Source organism: Microcaecilia unicolor, chromosome 4 (assembly GCF_901765095.1).
Source record: "Microcaecilia unicolor chromosome 4, aMicUni1.1, whole genome shotgun sequence".
In the NCBI taxonomy this organism is placed as follows: domain Eukaryota; kingdom Metazoa; phylum Chordata; class Amphibia; order Gymnophiona; family Siphonopidae; genus Microcaecilia; species Microcaecilia unicolor.
The window spans coordinates 9,851,748-9,878,952 of NC_044034.1; the positions used below are offsets into that span (position 1 = coordinate 9,851,748).

General features: G+C 42.0%; 1 protein-coding gene across 2 annotated transcripts in view; it reads right to left on the bottom strand.

Moving 5' to 3' along the window:
- The window catches only part of LOC115468292 (E3 ubiquitin-protein ligase TRIM39-like), a 54,819-nt gene extending 28,022 nt beyond the window's left edge, over nt 1-26,797 (bottom strand). For both annotated transcript variants that reach the window (XM_030199917.1, XM_030199916.1), the window contains exons 1-5: nt 26,204-26,797; nt 24,264-24,359; nt 13,251-13,481; nt 11,710-11,732; nt 8,036-8,145 (exon numbers count right to left, since the gene is read on the bottom strand). In XM_030199917.1, coding sequence (XP_030055777.1) covers nt 8,036-8,145; nt 11,710-11,732; nt 13,251-13,481; nt 24,264-24,359; nt 26,204-26,617 — 874 coding nt within the window. In that variant the 5' untranslated portion in view covers nt 26,618-26,797. The remainder of the gene's footprint in view (nt 1-8,035; nt 8,146-11,709; nt 11,733-13,250; nt 13,482-24,263; nt 24,360-26,203) is intronic.
- Between the last annotated feature and the right edge of the window lie 408 nt (nt 26,798-27,205).

Below are 27,205 nucleotides of genomic sequence, written 5' to 3' on the forward strand. Positions count from 1 at the left end.
CCGGTCACGCTGTAGAATCATAAGAAAACCTCTTTTCTGAGGTTGCAGCGCCAAAGTGCGACGTGACATTTTTATTTTTTATTTTTAACTCTGTAGAGGAAACAGCAAAAGAGGCAATCAAATCAACTCTGGAGGTGCAGAAGAGTGGGAAAGGCAGGGAAAGGCGAACCAATGTGCCTGCATCCACTAAGTAGAGTAGGAAAGGGCAGGGAAAAGCGAACTGTGTTCACATCCACTGGGGGGATGGGTAAGGCAGGGAAAGGGCTAACCTATGTGCCTTTAAAGTGAAGCTACAATAGCCTTAACACCCCTGCTTCCACTGGCAAAGCTCAGGAGCCACCCCAGGCAGAATTTAGAAGGAGCTGAAAAAGCTGCAATCACCCTGCTGGGGAGATAGAGAATACTGAAGAGGCAGATGGAGCTAGCTGGCCATGAGGCACTATGGTTTTTTAGTGCTCTCTATCTCCCCCTGTTGGTAGATGGACACAACCCATTCGTAATGGATTCATCTGTTTGATGACAAAGAACTCAGATTTATACTTTTATTTCTGCACATTTTTAGTGGAATCATCCAGAGCATTTGAAAAGAAGACAAACCAAATTAAAAAGCGATCAATTCCCCTCCGAAGGGACACCACCTTGTAAGTGATGGAGGGGCTTCCGTGTTTCAATGACTCAGAGGGCTATGCTGAAGGGTTACCCATATCAGACAGTCCTCTGAGGAGAAACCAGACAAAGAGTGTCCCAAATTAGGGAGAGGGGAAAGATGGTGACCTGAAGCTCGTACACTCAACGGCCCAGCTGTCCTCTGAAGTTCAGTTTTTGTTCACTTGAAATTTCCTCTCTGCATTGCAGTTGCCTTAACAGAGGAAGGGGACAATGGGGGGTCAGCTGCCGATGACCAGCGTTTTGTCCCCTGTGCAGCAAGTGTGGGACCGCTGTGTGACGAGCTGCCCATAGATGACTGGGTTGATGAGTCCTTTGATTAGCGCCAACGAAGGAGCATCGATGCTCTTGGACCTGGAAACAACTTCATCGCTCAAAAATCATTTAACCACCATGCCCAAAGGAGTGGAGGAGTGAGTCAGGAGTGTATGCTGAAATGGAAGTCGTTTACAGCTGAACCCGTGTCGGCGGTGCTACTCCTAAACCCTTAAGAGTTATCAGCTTGGAGTTTTTGGCTCCCGTGGAGGTTGCATTGAATGTCATCTGGAGGGTGCTCCAGGACCTGACGGTGGTAGAGAATGACTTTGCTTCAGATATAGTCTTGTTAATGAGCCACATGGATAATCTAATCAAATCCTTTGAGAATATACAGCAAATGAAGTTCTACTGAAGTAGGAAACGGTTAAGATTTGAAAATGATAAAAGACCAGAAAAAATTTGAACAAAATGAATATTGTTACAGATGATTAATATTGAGATTGCTGTTTTCCCAGAGTTCCGGGTATGACTCCTAATGTTTTTTTTTCCTCTGAAATGATTCCTCTTAATATATTAATTCAAAAGGAGTGAAGCCTGTGAAACTGGGATTACTTTAATCAACGGAAATTGGATTGGAGATTCAAGGGTTTGTATTGTTAAACAATTTCTGGTTTTAAAAGGGGAAAAAAAATGAAATCAGGTGTATTACTTTCACTAATATTGGACAATAAGTATGTTTCCAATGAAATTGATGTGTAACGGTATCAGTTTATTACTGAAATATGTAGCATATTTGCTGGATATATATACAGCAATATATTTGTGTATCTTTTAAAAATATATATTTGACACAGCAGCAGAGAGAATAGTTTTATTTCAAGCCTCTCTCTCTCCATTCCTTTTTCTGGGAGCTTCTGAGAGCAGGAATAAGTTAACTACACACACTTAGCAAACACAAAAGAGCTTCCTCTGCCCTCCCACCTAAAAGAACTGAACAAAAGCATGACTAAGGTGGGTACCTGGACGCTCATCAGGACATCTCTGAAAACCAAAGACCCAGGAGACACAGAGTCTGGAGAACCCATTGAAGACAAAGACTTCAGAGGGGAGACCATAAACAGGACATTTGCTTGTCGAAGGTATACCTGCCCCTCCCATCAGCTTCCAGACATGTGCAGAAAGGAAGGACTTATAATGTGGTCATGTGAACAGACTACATTAACCATAATGCCTTGCAAAATATCCAAGACATGCACACACCATGCTTCTCTGCTAACATTATAAAAGGCCTGGAAACAGCCCAGCTCTCTCTCTTGGGACCTGCCGCTCTTGGAACCTGCCTCTCTTGGGACCTGCCTCCTCTGGAAACCTGCCTCTCTTGGAAACTGCTGCTCTCTTTGGGGTCCGCTCCGCTGAAGCCTTGCTCCTAAAACATGTGCTTACCTAATGCTGTTCATACTGTGTAACAAGGACTTGTGAGTAACAACTTTTGATCTACCTGCTACTTTGTTCTATTTTATGCACAGATTACCTGTAAAAGATTCCCTTTTTAAAACCTACCTCTCGTGTGCAATTGTAAATTAAATCAATCTTTTTGAAGCTAAAAATATGGTCTCTTTGTGTTCTGAATATATATATACTTAATTTATTTAATTTATTGCAATTATCACCTTTGGTGATTGGTGGAGAAATCAATATAAATACAGCACCTGCTCTTAAATTATAAGCAGTGGCGAGTTGCTCTAGAGCTATTTTCCCCAAAATAACTCATTTCTTCCAACATATTAATTGCTGGAGAAGTGGGTAGAATTTCTTGTAACATATTAATTCGTGGCGAATGTGGGCAGCAAGTCTAACATATTAATTGGTGCAGAACGGGGGCAGGTATTCTGTGCTTATAGAATGAAATAGCAGTGCTCTTAAATTATATTTTTGTATTTTGCTGCTTTATAGAGAACTGAGTATCAGGTTTCATTAATTAAATTTCCGATTGATAAATTGATAAGGTTTTCAGGTATTCAGAATGCTGTGCTGGATGGATGTTTGGTCTTATTTAGGTACTTATGCACTCATGTACTTTATGTATCTCATAATCAAATCTTTAGGCATGCTCTGGCATAATACAAAAAACAATTTTGCAGTTTCTTTTGAGAAGGACATAGATAACCCCACTTTGCCTAAGCAATGCATAGAATCCTCTGGCCCTAATCCTTGGACCCGTAATGTAATTGATGATATTTCCACCCCCTCTGATATTGATTTATATTCAATTAAGGAAGGGAGCAAGAGAATTTCTGCATGCACTTGGTTAATGTGGGCCATGTGTGAGAAAGCCTTAAGGGAACATGCAGAATTGAATGAGAAGTTACTGGCCAAAGAGAGAGAATGCATGCAGGTAAACACAGAAAAGGATTTTCTAATCACAATGGCTAGTTGCTTAAATGATCAATTAGACGCCCTTAGAATGCAGGTACAAAGCCAGGCAGCTCAGGAAAATAAAATGAAAGCCCAAATTTTAGCTTTAGAAATGCAGGCCAGCCAGGTTCCAGACTTGAAGCATTTAATCAGGGAATTAACACTGCAGATGCCACATATATATGAGAACATTGATCATGTACAGGATTCACATTTGCAGGGGTCAGCCATTACGGGTCTCCCATGTGCTCCTCCAGACCCAAATACAGCTACAGCCATGCCTGTTTCAGCTGTGGTAACAGTATCACAGTCCACACCCGTAGCAGGAGGTTCAACTAGAACCATTAGTTCTCAGACCCCCTCACAGCATCCAAAACCTCAGCACATATATGCACAACCTGTTCTGCAGTCTAATTTAAATGCTCATGATTCAGCTCCTCAGCACACTGGGCTGCATTCTGATCTAAGCTCCCATAGAAGGGAATCTCTAATAAAGAAATCAGCTCCTAAGTATGTAGCTACTGAAAACCACAAGCAAGCATGTGACATTTTAAACTCTCATGTAGCCTTGCAGATATTGCAGATAGCTAACAATAAAAAGAGAAATTTGCCGCCAGATAAACAGAAACTTTTAACTGCAAGTCCTGCTGGACCAGAAACTGACATTCTGTCAGCTCTTCCTGCAATTTAATTCCTAAAAAAAGAAACATGAGGAGACGCATCCAGCCTGGACTGGACTTCTCCACAGCATGACCCACTCTGCAGATGGCAGGGAAATCCAGGTGCTATTTTTTAAATATGTTGGACCGGAAAATAGAAAAAGTTTTTGCAATGGCCCTTTGTAACACTGATAAGAATTAAAGATATAGCTTCTATTGTTCTTTTGAACATTTAAGATTTAGTAATGTCTCTTTGCAATAAGTCAGATTTAAAATGTCTCTCTGTGATAGCTTCTGTTGTAATTTGTTTTTGATATAATATTGTTTAAGGATTTAGAAATGTCTTTTTTCTGATGAGTGACTCCCACTGGAGTTGAAACTAAAATACTGGGTAAGAAGTTTTAAAAATGCCTCCTTATAATAGGTAACTCCCGCTGGTGCTGAAACTTAATATTGTGCTTTAATGTGAATTAACAAGATATGCTTATTTTTATAGAAAAGAAACTATAGCTTAAGAAAGTAAAGCCTGTCTGCACTGCACGCTGCTGCTCGCATACAATGATATAAGATTATGGGAAGGAACTGTGAACAAGAGAGGGATCCCCCCCCCCACCAGAACCGGAGAGCCATGTGACCTGCTAAATTAATGTATAATGTGTTTTTCTGTCTTTTTCAGAGTTCGAGTGTAAATCTAAGATTAAATCTAAGATTTAATGGTGCTAGTAACTAATATATATATGGCTATCTCAGATATATTTCTAAATAAATAGATCCGATCCTGTTCTACTTATATTTTAAAAATAAACGGATCTATGCTGTTCTACTTGAGATAAAAACCATATATAATTTTGCTAATTGTTGCTTATTTCTAAATGAATGAGACTGCGGTGGTAATCCAGATGGATGCCGCAGGTGCTGCTCTTGTTGCCTTTGTGCTTTATTAATTTTGCTAATTGTTGCTTAGTTCTAAATGAATGAAAATGCTTTGGCAAATCCAAGATGGATGCCGCGTACGTTGCTTTTGTGTTCTTGTGCTTTATTTGCAGGTTAAGCTCAATCCTGGATCTGGAATGGACGATCGGAGACCTAAAGGCCTAATAGAGTTCTTTGTTTGTTTGTCATGTGGTCTCCATGTTTATATGTTTGTGTTATGTTATGGGGTACACAGAGAACTATAAACAGACATTCATAGACCCTCCCTACTAACAGTCCTTCCATTAGTTCACATTGTACCATGTCCTTGCCCAAGAAAAAAAAAAAAAAAAAAAAAAGAGAGACCATTTTCACTGGCAGGCAAGCTATAGAAAAGAATCATTCAAGCTATGGCTCATGTATAATAAGTTCTACTAATTGCTATCTAAGGTTATATATTCACATGTATATATTTGAAAATATGAGCGAAGGTTTCTCTTTACATGATCTATTAGGTACAATCAGTACAGGGAATGTTTCTGACCTTTTTAGTTTATTCTACATTACAGCCAGGACGCACACAATGTCTCTCCCTGGAATGAAATATTGGCTGTGTGCAAAGCAAAATTAACATATCTTTTCTAAATTCTTTACAACATTAAACACATGAGTATTGTCTATTAATTTGCTACATTAAACACTGCTAAAACAGATAAATATGGTAACCTTTTACCACACTCATTACCCATAAAAGGTTTCTCTCTGAAGAATAAAAAGTTTCTCTCTGAAAGGTAGTCCATGGCACTATACCATGACTCTGTTTTTGTTCATGATTAAGTAAATATTATTGCATAGGAATGATAGGAATAATTGTTTTGTGTGTAAATTATTATAATTGCATACATATGTCTTTCTTGTTTCTAATGAAACAGTAGCCTCTGAAATAGAGAATATAGGGAAACATTCACAGTGTTAGGAAACATTCATAGAATATTTTTCCTTGGAATGTCAAACGCTGAAAATATGACTGAATAGATTGTTCCACCCCATTGCGGTGGTAAATTGGTCAATTGTGCACTCTCATGCTATTGATTCTGGCTAGCATACTGGGTAAGATATCCTGTGGCATAAACTTGGGAGCAGCCTATGCCCCTGAGCAGGTGACACAAAAAGAGGTGGTCTCTGGAAATAGAGCAAAATTACGCTTGTGTGGCTGAAGTCATATAAAGTGTACTTGCAATCCTATTTTAAACCAGAGCAAAGCCATACTCTGCCACCTGACTGAATGGAAGCCTAATGAAACTGACCACAGAAAACTTAACCCTAGCTACCTAAATGTAAGTCATGAGTAAACAAAGTAATAATGATGAGTCTTTTTTTGCTTATAACAGTCATATTCCAGCTAAGGACATATTCCAAGATTCATAGTGATGTGACATAGTAGATGACGGCAGGAAAATACCTGCACGGTCCAGTCTGTTCAATGTCCATTATTAAAAGATTCACCTCTTCCAGTACACATGCCCATGTAAACAGTTCAGTACCTTTGCTATCATGCTACTGTACTAGATTAGAGTTGTTTTTTTTTTTAATTTTAGCTTTTATAGTTCATTTTATGGCTCCTCATTCCAATATATATTAAAAATTTATTTTCACTCGGAGCCAAGAGAGGGAATGTAACGGTATCAGTTTATTACTGAAATATGTAGCATATTTGCTGGATATATATACAGCAATATATTTGTGTATCTTTTAAAAATATATATTTGACACAGCAGCAGAGAGAATAGTTTTATTTCAAGCCTCTCTCTCTCCATTCCTTTTTCTGGGAGCTTCTGAGAGCAGGAATAAGTTAACTACACACACTTAGCAAACACAAAAGAGCTTCCTCTGCCCTCCCACCTAAAAGAACTGAACAAAAGCATGACTAAGGTGGGTACCTGGACGCTCATCAGGACATCTCTGAAAACCAAAGACCCAGGAGACACAGAGTCTGGAGAACCCATTGAAGACAAAGACTTCAGAGGGGAGACCATAAACAGGACATTTGCTTGTCGAAGGTATACCTGCCCCTCCCATCAGCTTCCAGACATGTGCAGAAAGGAAGGACTTATAATGTGGTCATGTGAACAGACTACATTAACCATAATGCCTTGCAAAATATCCAAGACATGCACACACCATGCTTCTCTGCTAACATTATAAAAGGCCTGGAAACAGCCCAGCTCTCTCTCTTGGGACCTGCCGCTCTTGGAACCTGCCTCTCTTGGGACCTGCCTCCTCTGGAAACCTGCCTCTCTTGGAAACTGCTGCTCTCTTTGGGGTCCGCTCCGCTGAAGCCTTGCTCCTAAAACATGTGCTTACCTAATGCTGTTCATACTGTGTAACAAGGACTTGTGAGTAACAACTTTTGATCTACCTGCTACTTTGTTCTATTTTATGCACAGATTACCTGTAAAAGATTCCCTTTTTAAAACCTACCTCTCGTGTGCAATTGTAAATTAAATCAATCTTTTTGAAGCTAAAAATATGGTCTCTTTGTGTTCTGAATATATATATACTTAATTTATTTAATTTATTGCAATTATCACCTTTGGTGATTGGTGGAGAAATCAATATAAATACAGCACCTGCTCTTAAATTATAAGCAGTGGCGAGTTGCTCTAGAGCTATTTTCCCCAAAATAACTCATTTCTTCCAACATATTAATTGCTGGAGAAGTGGGTAGAATTTCTTGTAACATATTAATTCGTGGCGAATGTGGGCAGCAAGTCTAACAGATGGACTATGCACCGTTATGGTCGTGAAGAAACCAACCAGATGATCAATGTGGAATAATGATTTAGATAAATAATAACTGGGGATAATCGGGTTACTACCACGTTTTCTTTGTTTGCTGTTGCTTAAATTGATCTCCTTGTCTTGTTTCACTCTCCCTATTTATTTTGTGGTCTAAGAAAGAGAAAGATTGTATAAAATCCATTTATCTTGTTGAAATTGTTTTCTTCTAATATTGTTTTAATGTACAATCATCTCTGTTTTACTGTTTTGCAAGTGATCCTTGTAAAATGAAAAAATTATAAATAAATGATTAAAAAAAAAAAAAAAAGCGATCAATTCCTCACCTCCAAATTTTGTAATCCATTTCTTCAGCTGCTGAGGATAGCGCAATTGGAAACCCATTTTCAGATCAGTAGAAACAGCCTCTGGTACTGGAAACTTCATTTTCTGCCACCTATGGGTTACAGAGTCACTGGGATTATTCTGGGAGATGTTCACACCCAGGGGATAGAGATGTGACAGTGGAAGGAATGAAATATACCATCAACACTCAGTTTTCTGTGATTATGGGACTGATTTTTGAAATAGGAAAACATTCAAAAAGTGGCACAAAATGGCATTTGGAAATCGCTATTTTTGAAACCTATTTTTTAAACATTTTGCTACGCAAGGGAGTGTGTTAGGGGTGGGATTTAGGCATTCCTAATACTCAGATGTTTTTCTGCCACAATGGAACAAAACAAAAATATCCAGGGCTACAATTTATATGTTTTGTTTTTATCACAACTAAGTCACAACAAGGTGCCCTAAATGACTAATTGACTACTGAAGAGATTAAGGCATGTCGTCCCCCCCTTACTCCCCTAGTGGTCACTGACCCCCTCCCACCCCCCCACCCCCAAAGATGTGAAAGAAACAGTATATATAGCAGCCTCTATAACAGCCTCAGATGTTATGGTCCATCTTATTACAGCAGCAATCAGGTCCCTGGAGTAGCCTAGTGGTCGGTGCAGTGTACTGTAGAAAAGGCGACCAGGTCCATATCTCCCTCTATCTGTTACACTTGTGGTGGAAAGTGTCAGCCCTCCAAAACTTACCAAAAGCCTACTGTACCTACATATAGGTGACGACTGCAGCCATAAGGGCTATTGTAGTTGTGTACAGTAGTTTTTCTACGGATTTTGGAAGGCTCACCCTACAAGATAATGGGGCAGTGGTAAGATGTCTAACTGGGACCTCCTAGGGTGCCCCACTGCTCTGCTGGGATGTCTGTGTGGCCAGTCTACTAAGAATACTGGCAAACATCCATTCTAAGGCTTGATTTTTTTGTGTTTTTCACATAGAGGTTTCAAATTAGGTATGTGCCCTTTTATTATCTCATTTATACATTTTTTATACATATTTGTATTGAAGTTCGTAACCTATACCAGTGCCCTTGCTTTGCTGTTATGTGATGTCAGATTTTATTATGCTTTTATATATATGTTTATATGCACTGTCATACAATTGTTGCATTACATACACTTCTTTTATAAATATATTTTCATATATATGCTCTTTTATGTACATGTATATATATATATATATAATTTATATTGGACAGTGCGTAGCGATATGCTTATTCTAGTATACTCTCTATGTATACTTAGTAATATTCCATATTTTATTAATTGTTTTTTGTCATTATATATTTGATATATTATGCTTGTATGTGTGTTATATTTTATTTATTATGATCTATGATAATTATTATATATTTGTTCATTGTAGCCCCTGACGCAGCCCTAGGTGGGCGAAACACGGCCTGTGTCGAGCGATTTGTTCATACACGATATCTTCAATAAAATCTTTTTGTTGTGATATTGATCTGCTGGCTTTCTTTCCCAGGCTCAATGTGGCTTACAGAGTTTTGTTATGACATGGTCATACCAGGATATCAGATGAAATTAGTAGTATACAAAGATTGGGTAAAGGAAGAGAGAAGGGAGGTGTTAGGCAGGATAATGTAGAAGGTGGACTTTATTAGCTGGGTGTTTTCTATCTTTTAACCAGTGTAGATTAGGAATTGGTTATTGGACAGAAAACAGAGGGTAGGGATGAATGGTCATTTCTCTCAATGGAGGAGGGTGAACAGTGACCGGTACTATTTAACATATATGGAAATCGGAATGACAAGTCAGGTGATCAAATTAGCAAATGATACAAAACTATTCAAGGTTGTTAAAACACGTGTGGACTGTGAAATATTTTAGGAAGATCTGAGGAAATTGGAAGACTGGGCGTCCAAATGGCAGATGAAATCTAATGTGGACGAATGCTAAGTGATGCACATTGGAAAGAATAATCCAAATCATAGTTACCTGATGCTAAGGTCCATCTTGGGGGTCAGCGCTCAAGAAAAAGATCTGGGTGTCATTGTAGATAAGTAACCTGTTCTTGGGTAGAAGAAGCAGGGAACCAGCGGAGACGACAGGCGTGTGGCTGCTCTCTGCACCCCTCCAGCAGCTTGCACCTGGGGCAGACCGCCCCCACCGCCCCACCCTCGGTACGCCACTGGCTCTCAGGTACACATCTCACCATTGGCCCCTTACCTTGTCTGCTGAGCCCCCCCAAAACCCACCACCCCCAACTGTACAGCACTACCACAGCTTTTACGGGTGAAGGAGCCACCTTTTTGTGGGTTTCTGGTGAGTTTTGGAGGGCTTACAGTTTCGTCCAGAAGTGTAACAGGTAGGGGGAGGTAGGAGCCTGGGTCCACCTGTCGGCAGTGCACTGCATCCACCACTAGACTACTCCAGGGACCTGCATGCTGTCAGGAAGGTCAAGTGGAGATGTGAGCCCTTGTGCCCGATGGAGAAAGATTCCCCACGGAGCTGTCGGCCAACCCCGAGCTCCCCCTGTGTCTCCTTCCATTCCCCAGAGGTTGAGCCACTAGACTATTCCAGGGACCTGCATGCTGTTCTAATGGACAGGAATATAACATCTGAGGCTGGCATAGAGACCGGCAAGTAATGTTTTTTATCACATTTTGGGGGGTGGGAGGGGGTTAGTGACCACTGGGGGAATTAGGGGAGGACATCTCTGATTCCCTCCAGTGGTCATCTGGGTATTTAGGGCACCTTTTTGTGCCTTATTCGTTATAAAAACAGGTCTAACTCAAAACTTCTACGTTTTGGACCTGGATTTTTTTGTTTTGTTCCATTATGACTGAAAAACGTTAAGTCTTAAGAACGCATAAGTCCCCGTCTGAACACGCCCCTCACACACCACTTGAGATTTGGACGCACTTCTGATGGACTTCATAGAAAAACGTCTAAAAATAGGTTTATGCCACATGTTTATTCATCCTTCAAAGAAATATAAACACATTTTGATAGAATTACTTTGTTATAGACAGCGTCAGACCAGGACCATCAACAGAAACTCCTTCTGCACTAGGGTTGAGGGGCAACGCAACTGGGAGAGTAGAGGTGGAAAGGAGATTCACAGGGTGAAGTTTGGTGGGGAATGAAGAGAGGATTCATGGAGGGCCAAAGAGGTGAGGACAGGGAGGTTGGTGGGAGAGGAAATATGAGAATCAGAGGGAAGGGAAGATAGATCTGTAATTCTCCTCCTCATCCTCCATCTCTTCCCCTCCATTTCTCAGTACTTCCTCTAAACTTTAGTTCACCCTCTCCTCACTTAATCCCAACTACTTTCTCAATTCAACGTCTACTACTAATCATTTCTATAGCACTACTAGACATACGCAGCACTGTACACATTATATACAGGTACTTTCTCTGTCCCTAGGGGGCTCACATTCAGAGTTTTTTTGTACCTGGGGCAATGGAGGGTTAAGTGATTTGCCCAAGGTCACAAGGAGCTGCAGTGGGACTCGAACCCAGGTTGCCAGGATCAAAGCCCACTACACTAACCATTAGGCTACTCCTCTCCCTTTCACCAATCAATTAATTCCCTTCTTTCTCACTCAAAATCCATCCAGCCGCATAGAAAATGACAGAAAACTAACTTGTACCTGCTCAGGGCATCCTTCACATCCTAAAGGGAAATGAAACAGAGAATATTTCTAGTTAGATTTCACAGTTTATGCGAACACATTATACATTAGGATACTCTACTCACAGCTCTGCTCAATCACAAAACAGCTACAAAATTTTGATGCCATTTCTATGATCAGCATCCAAAAATCTATAAGAAACACCCAAACTCATTATGGAAACAAGTGTATCAGCCTGTTTCAAACCTAACATTTATCTCTTAAGTTGTAATTGATACCAGGGGCGTATCTGAGGTTCGGCGGTAGGGGGGGCAGGGGCTAGAGTGAGGGGGCACATTATAGCCCCCCACCACCACCGTCAACCCCCCCCCCTACCACCGTTAACACTCCCTCCCTCCCCCGCCTACCGCCGTCACCTACCCCGAGGTCCGCTTCCTCCAGGTTTTTAAAATATTGCTTCAGCTGGCGGGGGACCCCAACCCCCCGCCAGCCCAGCCGCGATCTTTAACTGCTGTGACGTCAGACAGACTCCATCCAACTGGATCTAAAGATGCATGCAGCTTTCACAGCGCGCTGCACGACGAGGATGAAAAAGTTAAAGATAGCGGCTGGGCTGGCGGGGGGTTGGGGTCCCCCGCCAGCTGAAGCAATATTTTAAAAAGCCAGAGGAAGCGGACCTCGGGGTAGGTGACGGCGGTAGGCGAGGGAGGGAGGGTTAACGGCGGTAGGGGGCTCCGGGGCAAAATCTGCGGGGGCCCAGGCCCCTGTGGCCCCACGCAGATACGCCCCTGATTGATACTTGGGCAACTTTTCAAGTATTTAGATAAAACACAGGTCCTTTATGCCAATCAATCAGACTTTTGGATGGGGCACAGTACTGAAACCTCCTTAGTGGCTCTGATCTGTGATCTCCATGTAGACATTCTCAAGAGCCTGGTTTGAGCAGAGGTGATATCTGGGTGAAAAGGTATCAAAAGTGGGGTAAGTGACTTATTTCTAGCAGAGGGATATCAACTGTATAATCCTGGAAAATTTCAGCCTCAGGAATGGACTAACTACATCTTTAAAAAATAAGAAATGTTTATCAATTAAGTGATTAACCCCGGAAATCACATACCCACAGTTTTTAGGCTGTAGAACATGAACAACATCAACGTTGTGAAAAAGTTGTATAGTCCCTCTCTACTGACCCTACAGTAAACAAAACTTTCAAAAATGAAAGGTGCCCAATTTACCCTTCCAAAGTTTTATAGCCTTTATCTCTGTTATTTGTAACCCCTCGTTTGGTATCTTTTCACTCAGTGAGTCAAATATTGATCATTAAAAACATGACTTGTGTGTACATGTGTAGAACACATACAACAATTTACACCTTCTTCAGAGCAGGAGGATTTGGCCATTTAAGCCCCATGAAATTATTTTAAAAGCTCTGATTTGGTAAGTGCAGCTGCTGGCTGAAAAATCAGCCCTTATGTAAGATATTTTGATCTGCTACTTGAATTCCCTGATTCCTCCTGGAAGAACTGTAACCTCCTTAGAAATATATTTGCTTATCTCACCTTCAGTAACTCAGTGGCCGGCTGCTGAATCTTCTCCTCTATCTCAGAGATCAGCTGCATGAGGGAAGAACTTTGTTCTTCTAGCTGGGTCTCATGTTCCCTGATTCTCTGAAGAATCTTCTTCTCTTCCTCCTCCAGTCTCGAGAGAAGGATCTGCTTCTCCTTATTCAGAAACTGTTGTAACTCCTCAAACTCAGACTCCACTTTCTGTCGTTTGATCTGTGTCTCACTCTGGATTAAATGAGAGATAATTCTCAGTAACACTAGAGTGATTTTGTTGCAGTGACTCCATTACCCTCCTCTCAGTGGTGGCTCTGGTACAGCACTTCCTCCTTTAACAGTGGTGACTCCAGCACAGCTTTCCTCCACTCACCACCCACTCTTTTCCCAGCCTTCCTCTCTCACCATACTCAGAAGCGTATCTCCTCCACCCCCTACCCACAAACTCCCTCTGCCTCTCTCCTCATGTGAACTGTACTCATCCCGGTACCACTGTTGTCCCCATATTGTTTCTAAGTGAGCAGAAGAGGGGTCTCCGTCCTCTCCTGCTCTTACCCCTTACCACAAGCAGCCTCCATTTCACACTTCCCCATCATCTACTCCCTGCATCTCCCCATTCTTCCCCTTCCTCAGTATTCATTAGCATCTCATTCTTCTCATTCTCCTTCTAGTATCTAGCCCCAGCTTCCTTCTCGTTCCTCCCCCACAATCTTGCCCTGCCCTTTTGAACATTTTGTTGAGTGGTGGTTCTTCAACGACAGCACTGCGAGCACTTTCAAAACAAGAGGTCACAGTTGGGGGGGAGGGGGTGGTGGGAGGGAGGGAGGGGATGAAGGGCTGTTAAATCTTTAAGACTTAGGGGCCCTTTTACTAAGGCGCATCGAAAAATGGCCTGTACTGGTGTAGGCTCGTGTTTTGGGCATGAGCAGATCCATTTTTCAGCAAGCCTGTAAAAAACGGCTGAAAATGGACGTGCGGTAAAATAAAAATTATGTAGAATGACGATTACCACCTGGTTTCCGCCGTGCGCCGGAAAGTTTTAAATTATTTTCTGGCATTTGTAACAGACACGCGCAAAAAATGAAATTACCGCCCGGGCCGCCAATGCAGCTTAGTAAAAGGGTCTCTTCATTTTCTGCTTACTACTGTTAAATTTGACTCTATTTTCAATAAAGCTTTGAAAAACTAAAAAAAACCCAACAAAGTAAGTGGTCACATACCAGCACATCCTGATGTTAATGAACATGGAGCGATACAAAGGCATTATAACATCCTCATTTTTGTTTTCCATTACTTTCCTAATAATAGCTAACATTCTATTTGCTTTCTTAGCCGCAGCAGAACACTGAGCAGAAGGTTTCAACGTATCATCAACTACGACACCTAGATCCCTTTCTAGGTCCGTGACTCCAAACGTGGAACCTTGCATGATGTAGCTATGATTTGGGTTCCTCTTTCCCACATGCATCACTTTGCACTTGCTCACATTAAATGTCATCTGCCATTTAGACGCCCAGTCTTCCAGTCTCGTAAGGTCCTCTTGTAATTTTTCACAATCCTCCCGCGATTTAACAACTTTGAATAACTTTGTGTCATCAGAAAATTTAATTACCTCACTAGTTACTCCCATCTCTAGGTCATTTATAAACATGTTAAAAAGCAGCGGCCCCAGCACAGACCCCTGGGGAACCCCACTAACTGACCTTCGTGGAGGAGTAGCTTAGTGGTTAGTGCAGTGGACTTTGATCCTGGGGAACTGAGTTCAAGTCCCACTGCAGTTCCTTATGATTCTGGGCAAGTCACTTAACCTTCCATTGCCCCTGGTACAAATAAATACCTGAATATTACTATGTAAACTGCTTTGAATGTAGTTGCAAAAACCACAGATGGGTGGTAGATCAAGTCCCATTTCCCTTTCCCTTCTCCATTAAGAATACTGACCATTTAACCCTACTCTCTGTTTTCTATCTTTTAACCAGCTTTAAATCCACAATAGAACACTACCTCCCATCCCATGACTCTCCAATTTCCTCTGGAGTCTTTCATGAGGTACTTTGCAAACGCCTTCTGAAAATCCAGATACACAATATCAACCAGCTCACCTTTATCCACATGTTTGATCACCCCTTCAAAGAAATGTAGTAGATTGGTGAGGCAAGATTTTCCTTCACTAAATCCATGTTGACTTTGTCTCATTAATCCATGCTTTTGAATATGCTCTGTAATTTTGTTCTTAATAATAGTCTCTACCATTTTGCCCGACACCGACGTCAGACTCACCGGTTTATAATTTCCCTGATCTCCTCTGGAACCTTTTTTAAAATTCGGCGTTACATTGGCCACCCTCCAATCTTCTGGTACCACGCTCGATTTAAGGATAAATTACATATTACTAACAATAGCTCTGCAAGCTCATTTTTCAGTTCTATCAGTACTCTGAGATGAATACCATCCGGTCCAAGAGATTTGCTACTCTGCAGTTTGTAAAACTACCCCATTACATCCTTCAGGTTTACAGAGAATTCATTAAGTTTCTCCGACTCGTCAGCTTCGAATACCATTTCCGGCACTGGTATCCCACCCAAATCTTCCTCAGTGAAGACCGAAGCAAAGAATCCATTTAATCTCTCCGCTACGGCTTTGTCTTCCCTGATCACCCCTTTTACTGCTCGGTCATCTAGCGGTCCAACCGATTCTTTTGCCGGCTTCCTGCTTTTAATATACCTAAAAAATTATTTACTATCTGTTTTTGCCTCCAACGCTATCAAAGTCCCTCTTAGCCTTCCTTATCAGCGCTTTGCATTTGACTTGACATTCCTTATGCTGTTTCTTATTATTTTCATTCGGTTCCTTCTTCCATTTTCTGAAGGATTTTCTTTTAGCTCTTATAGCTTCCTTCACCTCACTTTTTAACCACGCCGGCTGTCGTTTGGTCTTAAGTACATAAGTACATAAGCATCGCCATGCTGGGACAGACCAAGGGTCCATCGAGCCCAGCACCCTGTCACTGACAGTGGCCAAAAGAACAAGCAATTTGTCCTGCCCATCCTAGAAATAGTGTATTATTCCCTCGTCCATTCAATAACATTCTATGGCCTTTTCCTCCAGGAAGTCGTCTAACCTTTTTTTGAAGTCCGCTAAGTTAACCGCCTTAACCACTTTCTCCGGCAGCGAATTCCAGAGTTTAACTACGCGTTGAGTGAAGAAATTTCCTCCGAATCGTTTTAAATTTACCACAGTGCAGGTTCATCGCATGCCTCCTTGTCCTAGTATTTTAGGAAAGCGTAAACAGACGCTCCACATCGACCCGTTCCATTCCACTCATTATCTTATAGACATCTATCATATCTCCCCTCAGCCGCCTTTTCTCCAAGCTGAAGAGCCCCAGCCTCTTCAGCCTTTCCTCATAGGGAAGTCATCCCATCCCCTGTATCATCTTTGATGCTCTTCTCTGCACCTTTTCCAATTCCACTATATCTTTTTTGAGGTGCGGCAACCAGAATTGAACATAATACTCGAGGTGCGGTCGCACCATGGAGCGATACAGTGGCAGAATTATATCCTTATTTTTCTTTTCAATCCCTGTCCTAATGATACCCAACATTCTATTTGCTTTTCTAGCCGCAGCAGTACATTGAGCAGAAGGTTTCAACGTATCATCAATGATGACACCTAGATCCCTTTCTTGGTCCGTGACTCCCAACGCTGAACCATAACAGATCTTTGTAAGCCACATTGAGGCTGCAAATAGGTGGGAAAATGTGGGATACAAGTGCAATAAATAAATAAATAAATAAACCTTGCATGATGTAGTTATAGTTTGGGTTCCTCTTTCCCACATGCATCACTTTGCACTTGTTCACATTAAACGTCATCTGCCATTTAAACGCCCAGTCTCCCAGTCTCGTAAGGTCCTCTTGTAGTTTTTCACAATCTTCCCGTGATTTGACGACTTTGAATAACTTTGTGTCATCGGCAAATTTGATTACCTCACTAGTTACCCCCATCTCCAGGTCATTTATGAATATGTTAAAACGCAGAGGTCCCAGCACAGATCCCTAAGACACCCCACTAACTACCCTTCTCCATTGCGAATATTGACCTTTTAATCCTACTCTTCATCGGTTGCAAAGCCCAAATCATGAAAAAACTCCAAACCGCCCAAAACACAGCAGCAAGACTCAATTTTGGCAAATCACGATTCGAAAGCGCAACACCACTTCAAGAAAAGCTACATTGTTTCCCTATCAAGGAACGAATATACTTCAAAGCCTACACTATGATCCACAAGATTCTCAATGGCGAATCTCCAAGCTACATGTCCAACTTGATCGATCTTCCAACCAGGAATCAGTCCAAATCTTTTCGAACATATCTCAATCTTCATCTCCCCAACTGTAAAGGCCTCAAATAAAAACCTACTACGCATCCAATTTCTCTGTTATAGGCAGCCAACTCTGGAACACCATACCTCGACATATCCGAAATACCAGCGAACACCTACCCTTCCGAAAGCTGCTGAAGACTTACCTCTTCAAACAAGCCTACCCAAACGACCCTACAAAGTCTCGAACCTAACCCACACCACAAACAATACCCACACTCCAATCCTTTCCCCACATCTCATAATTTTGTCCCACTCTATATAACTGTGTTATCTCTATGATACTATGTACCATACTTTGTAAGCTGCATTGAACCTGTTATCAAGCGGGAAAGAGCGGGGTATAAATGCCACACATAAATAAATAAATACTCTCTGTTTCCTATCTTTCAACCAGTTTGCAATCCACAGTAGGACATTACCTCCGATCCCATGTCCCTCTAATTTCCTCTGCAGTCGTTCAAGAGGGACTTTATCAAACGCCTTCTGAAAATCTAGATACACAATATCAACCGGCTCACCCTTGTCCTCCTTTTTTAATATGCAGAATATATTGGGCCTGGGCTTTCAGGGTGGTGTTTTTGAACATTATCCACACCCTTGCAGCCGCTCCTCTAAGTTTTTTTTTTTCTTCACCTTTCTTCTCATTTTATCATTGTCTCCTTTTTTAAAGTTAAACGCTAACGTATTTGATTTCCTATGTATACTTACTTCAAGGCTAATATCAAATCCGATCATATTATGATCACTGTTATCAAGCGGCCCCAGCACCATTACCTCCCGCACCAGATCATGCACTCTACTAAGGACTAGGTCTAGAATTTTTCCTTCTTTCGTTGGCTCCTGTACCAGCTGCTCCATAAAGCTGTCCTTGATTTCATCAAGGAATTTTACCTCCCTAGAGTGTCCCAATGTTACATTTACCCAGTCAATATCGGGGTAATTGAAATCACCCATTGTTATTGTGTTGCCAGTTTGTTAGCGTCCCTAATTTCCTTTAACATTTGTACTTCCGTCTGTTCATCCTGGCCAGGCGGATGGCAGTACACTCCTATCACTATCCTTTTCCCCTTTACACGTAGAATTTCAATAATAGGGATTCTATCATGTGTTTTGTTTCCTGCAGAATTTTCATTCTATTTGATTCAAGGATCTCCTTAATATACAATGCTACCCATCCACCAATTCGATCCACCCTATCACTACGATATAATTTGTACCCCGGTATGACAGTGTCCCACTGGTTATCCTCCTTCCACCAGGTCTCAATGATGCCTATTATATCTCATTTTTCATTTAGTGCAATATGTTCTAACTCTCCCATCTTATTGCTTAGGCTTCTGGCATTCACATATAGACATTTCAAAGTATGTTTGTTGTTCCTATTTACATCATGCTCAGTACTTGACAATATTAATTTGCAATCTTTTGTCTGATTTTTATTTAAGGACACCTGATCTACCACGGTCTCTTTTGCAACCTCACTATCAGGATACTCTATTTTCCCTGTTTTGGTGATATCTTTGAAAGATACCTTATCCCGAACCGTGCGCTTTTGAGCAACTGTCGGCCTTCCCCCCATTTCTAGTTTAAAAGCTGCTCTATCTCCTTTTTAAATGCCAGCAGCCTGGTCCCACCCTGGTTAAAGTGGAGCCCATCCTTTCGGAATAGGCTTCCCCCTTCCCCAGAATGTTGCCCAGTTCCTAACAAATCTGGATCTGGATTTGAAATTTCTACCTAAAAGCCTAAATTTGGCTTCCAGAACCTCTCTCCCACATCTTCCTATGTCATTGGTACTCACATGTACCAAGACAGCCGACTCCTCCCCAGCACTATCTAGAATCCTATCTAGGTGACATGTGAGGTCCGCCACCTTCGCTAAGCTTTGTGACACCAGAGGATCCAGAATCCGCAACTCTATCCTGGAGCTCTCAAAATCCCATCAAATGTTGCAGGTTACACATGATTATATTAGATGAAAATGAGCTTCCACATCAAAGGAGTTATTTAAGATTGAAATCTATATCCTGGAACTCAGTTAAAAGGCATCAGGACAGACCCATCCCTGAATGAGCAGAAATGTACATGTAACAGTCAGTAAGTGTCACCAGATCAGTCCTTACTATAATGTCACAGTTCACCGAGCGGATTACCTCAGCTATGATGTGATGAAAGCACTTTGGGGCAATTCTATGAACTGGTACCAAGAGAGAGGTACAACTATTGTTATGGTATAAGCCAATTGTCAGAATTATTTTATCAATATAAAAACGCAGCTTTTAAAAGATGTACCTTCTTTCCCCTTTTCCTTGGGAATTTCTGGAAGTAGGACAAAGACATTTAAGAGACAAAAGGGTACTGTGCTTCAAAGAGAAATAAAACTCTCTCTGCCCTCCCACCTAAAAAGACTGAACAAAAGCATGACTAAGGTGGATACTTGAAGAATCACATAGACATCTCCACCAGCAGATAGTCTGGAAAAGGCATAACTCCAGCTATTAATAACAAAGACTTCATAGGGGAAACCATAAACAAGACATTTGCTTGTCAAAGGTATACCTGCCCCTCCCATCAGCTATCAGACAAATGGACACCAGGACATCTGCAGAAAGGAGAGACCTATAATGCAGATCATGTGAACAGACTACAATAACCATAATGCCTTGCAAGTTATCCAGTGCAAACCAGGAAGCAGGTGCTGGGACTCTGTGATCATATCCTCCTGCAGCTTGCAAGATATAAAAGCAAAAGCTGTTTCCCCAAGAAGCAGACTCTCTTCTCTCTTCAAGACTCTCCCTCCAGGAGATTCTCTCTTCAGCACCAATCCAGATGCCTTGCTCCTGATCTGCAGTTCACCTGCCTCATGGCTCTTCAATGGACCACAAAATGCTTTGCAACAGACTGCTTTGTAAGTTATAACTTTTGATCTAGACCTGCTACTCTACTTTACCTTACTTAAGCACAGATTATCTGTAAAGATCTCTTAAAACCTACCTCTCGTGTGCAATTGTATATTAAATCAACCTTTTTGAAGCTAAAAATACGGTCTCTTTGTGTTCTGAGTATATGGTATCTTTTATATATACTTAATTTATTTAATTTATTGCAATTATCACCTTTGGTGATTGGTGGAGAAATTAATATCCTAAAACTTATAAATACAGCGCCTGCTCTTAAATTATAAACAGTAGCGAGTGCTCTAGAGCTCTTTCCCCCAAGATAAATCATTTCTTGTAACACTATGGGGTGCACTTAATGTCATTTATTTAATGATTTTAGGACAAACCTAAGCCTTTTAGAGTAAGAGCAGAAAACTAAAAGATGTTATCAGCCAAATCCCTCTAATTTTATTATATTCCTATGGGTGTCTCGAGCATTAGCTGTGCTAAAAGGTTTGCACAACTACATAGTAACGTTGAGGGGAATAATCGAACGGCGTCAGCGAAATAGATTGCCGGCAATCTATTTTGGCGGTGCCGCAACAGCTGGCAGGAACCGTATTATCGAAAAAGATGGCCGGCCATCTTTTGTTTCGATAATACGGTTGGAACCGGCCAAATGCCTTGGATTGAGCCGGGTTTGAGATGGCCGCTTTTGTTTTTCAGCGATAATGGAAGAGAAAAGTGGCCATCTCAACCCCGGCTAAATCCATGGCATTTGGCCGTGGGAGGAGCCAGCATTTGTAGTGCACTGGTCCCCCTGACATGCCTGGACACCAACCGGGCACCCTAGGGGGCACTTCTACAAATTGTTAAAAAATATCCAAATTGCTCCCAGGTGCATAGCTCCCTTCCCTTGGGTGCTGGGCCCCCCAAATCCCCCCAAAACCCACTCCCCACAACTCTATACCATTACCATAGCCCTTATGGGTGAAGGGGAGCACCTATATGTGGGTAAAGTGGGTTTTGGGGGGGTTTGGAGGGCTCAACACTTACCACCACAAGTGTAACAGGTGGGGGGGGGGGGGGATGGACCTGGGTCTGCCTGCCTGAAGTGCACTGCACTGATTAAAAACTGCTCCAGGGACTTGCATACTGCTGTCAGGGAGCTGGGTATCACATTTGAGGTTGGCATAGAGGCTGGCAAAGAAGTTTTTTTTTGTTTGATTTTTGGATGGGAGGGGGTTGGTGACAACTGGGGCAGTAAGGGGAGGTTATTCCCAATTCCCTCTGGTGGTCATCTGGTCAGTTGGGGCACCTTTTTGAGGCTTGGTCGTGAAAATAAAAGGACCATGTAAAACTGGCGAAATGCTTTTTAAAGCCGCTTTTGTTTTTTCCATTATACGCTAAAGCCGGCCATCTGATAGCCACGCCCATGCCCGCCCATGTCCCGCCTTTGCTACACCACCGACACGCCCCCTGGACTTTTCGCCGGCTCTGCGACGGGATAGCAGCGATGGTGTCAAAATACCGCTTTTGTGAGATCGCTGGCCATCTCCCGATTTATATAGATGACGGCAGAAAAAGACCTGCACGGTCCATCCAGTCTGCCCAACAAGATAAACTCATATGTGCTACTTTCTGTGTATACCTTACCTTGATTTGTATCTGTCATTTTCAGGGCATAGACCGTAGAAGTCTACCCAGCACTACCCCTGCCTCCCAACCACCAGCCCCACCTCCCACCACCGGCTCTGCCACCCAATCTCGGCTAAGCTCCTGAGGATCCCTTCCTTCTGAACAGGATTCCTTTATGTTTATCCCACACATTTGAATTCCGTTACCGTTTTCATCTCCACCACCTCCTGCGGGAGGGCATTCCAAGTATCCACCACTCTCTCCGTGAAAAAATACTTCCTGTCATTTTTCTTGAGTCTGCCCCCCTTCAATCTCATTTCATGCCCTCTAGTTCTACCGCCTTCCCATCTCCAGAAAAGGTTCGTTTGCGGATTTATACCATTCAAATATTTGAACGTCTGTATCATATCACCCTTAGTTTTTCAGTATTCTTTGCTTGAACCTTCATTTAAATTGTTTTGAAATGAGTCTGGTATAAACAAGATACTTTACAAGTTTTTTTCTTTTCTTTTACATTTTCTTCCACCAACAGGGTGTTTCTCAATTAAGTCAATTTTTCTTTATGTGCACATTCTAGTGTCTGTGTATTTTTCTCAATCATTTATCTCTTTTATCTTTCAGTGTCTTCCAGGAAAATCCTTCTTGCATGGACCAGTATTGAAAGATACCCCTCCTCTTCCTCAGGTAAGTATGAAAGGGTCATCTTCTGTTATTCTCCCCCTACTAGCCTATCTATAACAAATACAAGAATCCCATCTTTCCATTATTTATATGTTCTATTGTGCATCTTTTTCTTCAATAATCTGTTATCTAACTCCTTTTATTTAAAAATATAATATTCCCTAACTTTCCCACTGAAGAAATGATTCTTAATATTTTCAAGTTATTACTCAACCTTTTTAATCTCTCTCTTCAGTCTCACTATTTTTTTTTTTAAATTCTAGTCTCAAATGGTGAGATGATTAAATTGTTCAGGAATTAAGATCCTCAGTATTGACTATATAATTCCTTCTTGTCCTAAGTTATTTCTTCTCTGCTATCTCAGCTGGTAAATTACTAACAGGCATTTTCCTGCTTTTCCTGCCTTCACAGAGATCTGAATGTTTTTCCAGAGAATAGCTGACAGGTCTCAGCTGCCCCCACTCATTGAAATGTTTGAATTCTGGTCACCATTTTTGTCTCCAATCAATTATACCCTCTCAAAATGTAACAACTCCAAGATAAAAAGGAAGTAATAAGCCTCAGAATACTTGCCATATACTAAAAAGGGAATTTTTATCTATATCATGTGTGTCTGTGTTTCAACACTTATCTTAGCGGTGCAGATGCATCAAACGAACTTCCGAGAGTGGCCAGTGTTTTAATAGACTCCATCAGGGAAGTGTCTTGAAACACACTCTGAAAAATACTTCATTATGACTCAGTGTTGAAAGACTATTTACATTTTCAGTGGGTATAATTGATTTGATATCGTTGAGACCCTAACTCACCTCTTTTTAGTTTGTTTATTACTATTTTTTTTCTGTCTCCGCCACCCTCACTGTGAAAAAGTACTTCCTGATGTTACTCCGAAGTCGAACATCCTGTAACCTCAGTTCATGTACTCTAGTTCTGATGAACAGAATAAGTTTACCTTAGAGGAAAGGAGAGATAGAGGAGATATTATATAGACATTTAAATAATTGACAGGTATTAATATGCAAACAAATCTTTTCCAGAGACGGAGAAGTGGTAGACCTAGACGACATGAATTGAGGTTACAAGAAAGTTGACTTAGGAGTAACGTTAAGAAGTACTTTTTCACAAAGAGGGTGGTGGAGACAAACACTGCTGGACTGCCTCAAGCCTGAGCCCAGTTCTCCTTTCCCATTTTGCAACCCACAAAACACTACCTCTCTGCAAGAAATACAATGTTACAGTTTTCCATTTTTCCACAAACAGATTCAGAATCTGCCTGTTCTCAGCCAATAAGGAACCAATAGTTTCCATACTATAAGTAATGAAGCAGACTGAAGTCTATTATTCTCTTATTCAGGTGATTTATGGGATTGAAGTACTGAAAGGAACAAAAACCCTACAGAAACTGTCTCAGAAGGAGGCACAGACACCCACCCTCAGCTCTTCAAATTTCTTCCCTTCAGTAGATGTAAACTTCAGAAGATCTTCCAGATTCTTTCTCAGAGGCTTCAGGTGCATTTTAAGTTTTTCCTGTGAACATTAAACATCATTGATTAGCATGTGATTATTTTTATAGCCACAATTTCAGACTTGACTGTAAATGTGAGATGTTCCTTCCAATTTAGATCGTTTCTTTGAAATAACAGAATTCTGATGGGTCAATATTCAAAGTGATATAACCAGGATAGGCTCCTGCCTGGTTAAATCGTGCTGAACTGGCCATGAGCTAATATTAAACAGCACTTAACGGAACAGTGCCACTGAATATTGGCAAAAGTTCTGTCCAGACAGTGGAGGGAGGGGTGATTCGGGGGCAGTCAGGGTGGAACTGAGAGATATGTGGGTACCAGTGACATTCAGTTCCAGTGCCCCATATCTAACCAGGTAAACTAAACCATGAACAAGGTGTCCTAATCAGAGATTTACACTATCTCAAGGGTAAAGAAATAATTAAGGCTGGATAAGTGAGAGAATAATTAGGCAGGTCTAGATGAGAAACGAGATTAAGAAAAGGGTGTGGGTAAAATTCTTTGTATTCAGAAAGGCCAAACTGAAGAAATGTGTTTTTAGAAGACTTGTAAAAGTTAGGTAATCAGCTGTAAACTTGATTGATTTAGGAAGAGAATTTTGGTGCTTTGATAGGAGAAATTAGCAGAGTGAATTGTTTTATATATCACATTCTTACAGATAGGGAAATGTAAGACAAGATGAAACAGCATTACGAGGGGGTAATTCAATAAGATTATTCATTATTATTATCATCTGTTTAGGTTCTTGGGCACAGCATGGTGTATTGGCAATACCTGTATTCCTTCTGGGAGCCACAACTCACAGGCTGAATATTGACCCCTGAATGTATATGGAAGATGCCTGAATAGACAGCAGCCAGGGTTCAAGTTTTGATGATTGATCTCACTACTCATATGCTTCAAAACGCTGCTAATTCAACTCCGTTTAGTTTTATGGGAATGAAAAGGTAAATTTTCCTGTAATATCATTAAATACACACACCTTCCTCTCTCTGCTTCCTCTATAGAGTTCATGGTATGAGATTTGTGACCCCAGGACACACTGTGATACTAAAGATACTGATACAGACCTTGTATTCCTTCCTCTCTCTGCTTAGGGTTACCATTTTGTGTCCTCTGAAAAAGAGGACACATGTCACGCCCCCTACCCCGCCCCCGCCACGCCTCATACCCCGCCCCCCCGCCACGCCCCCTTCGGGTCCTCGTTCCGCCCCTCTATTCCCCGCCCCCCGTCACATGGTTCCCCCCCCCCTCACATACTCCCCCCCTCACTTACTATCTAGCCCTGGTGGTCTAGTAGGGTCTTCTCTTCGGGGCAGGAAAGAGCCCCCTCTTTCCTGCCCGGAGCGCTGCCTGTCCTTGCCTGCTGCATCCTCCTCGGTCTGGCTGGAGATTCAAAATGGCCACCGAGAGTTGAAGTGGCCTCGCGAGAGTTCAACTCTCGGCGGCCATTTTGAATCCCAGCCAGACCGAGGAGGATGATAGACAGGGGAGGCAGCGCTCCAGGCAGGAAAGAGGGGGGCTCTTTCCTGCCTCGAAGACGTCACTAGACCACCAGGGAACATGGTAAGGAAGGGGAGGGGACGGGAGTAGGGTTACCACGGCGCCGATCGCCCGCCCACACGCACGCGCCTGCCCGCACCCGCGCCCACGTTTGTCCAGAAATCCGGACAAACGTGGGTGCAGGCAAAATCCGCCGGATGCCCCGGACATGCCCTCAAAAAGAGGACATGTCCGGGGAAATCCGGACGAATGGTAACCCTATCTCTGCTTCCTCTATAGAGTTCATGGGATGAGATTTGTGACCCCAGGACACACTGTGATACTAAAGATACTGATACAGACCTTGTATTCCTGCACAGCCTCCTTTATTGGGATCACGGTGTGAGATCTGTGATCTCTGGACTCTGTACAAATCAGGCAGATCATTTTCTGATCCTCTTCACAAAACAGCTTCAGTTTCTCTTCATGTTCCTCACACAGATTCTCCTCTTTGGGTCTCACTGAAGTCTCACTAAGCTTTTTTGCTATTTCTGTCACATTTGCCAGCTGCCTGTTTGGTCTGAGATTCCTCTGCCTGGATCTTTTTCTGCACTGGGGACAGGGGAAGTCTGTGTCTCTCCCCTCCCAGCTCTGAGTGATACAGGAGCGGCAGAAGTTGTGTCCACAGTCTATGGTCACTGGATCTGTGAAATAATCCAGACAGATAGAACAAGAAGCTTCATCTCGCAGACTCTCAGCAGGGTTTGCAGCAGCCATGATTCTTACAGGAAATGAGAGTAAGAATTCAGTTTCTGTTTCACATCTTCAAAATAAAGGAGTGTCTGTGTGGAACAGGATCTTTGCCAGGGACTTTGTGTAATTTGCAGACACCAGGGCTGTCTGCCCTCCTTCCTGTCTCCTAGTTCCTCCCTTTTTTTCCCAGCTACAGAGACCCAGGGGTCTGGAAGCTGCAGGGAGAACAGCAGTGACCTCTTCCCATGAACTTTCCTGTGTGTAAGATGGATCCTGGGGCAGTGACATAGCCCAGCTCTGCAGCAAGCAAAGATCTCAGGAAGGGGGCAGCTTTTGCAAAAGTGAGGCAGGAATTCAGTTTCCATTTCACATTATAACTTTAAAACCATACAAGAACGTAAGACCTTTGAAGTCATAATGATTGAATATTTTAACACCCAACAGAAAGGACTTAACAAGGATCTGGGGTTCCTAGCCCATTATCTAGACCAATGTTCTATGAAGCCTCCAGCCGGAAGTGTGAAGCGCCAGAGATATCCGGTTTCCCCATGAGTGAAGGAAAACAGCACAGCACAGCACAAAATCCCTCTCTCTGTAACAGTGAAGGACTCA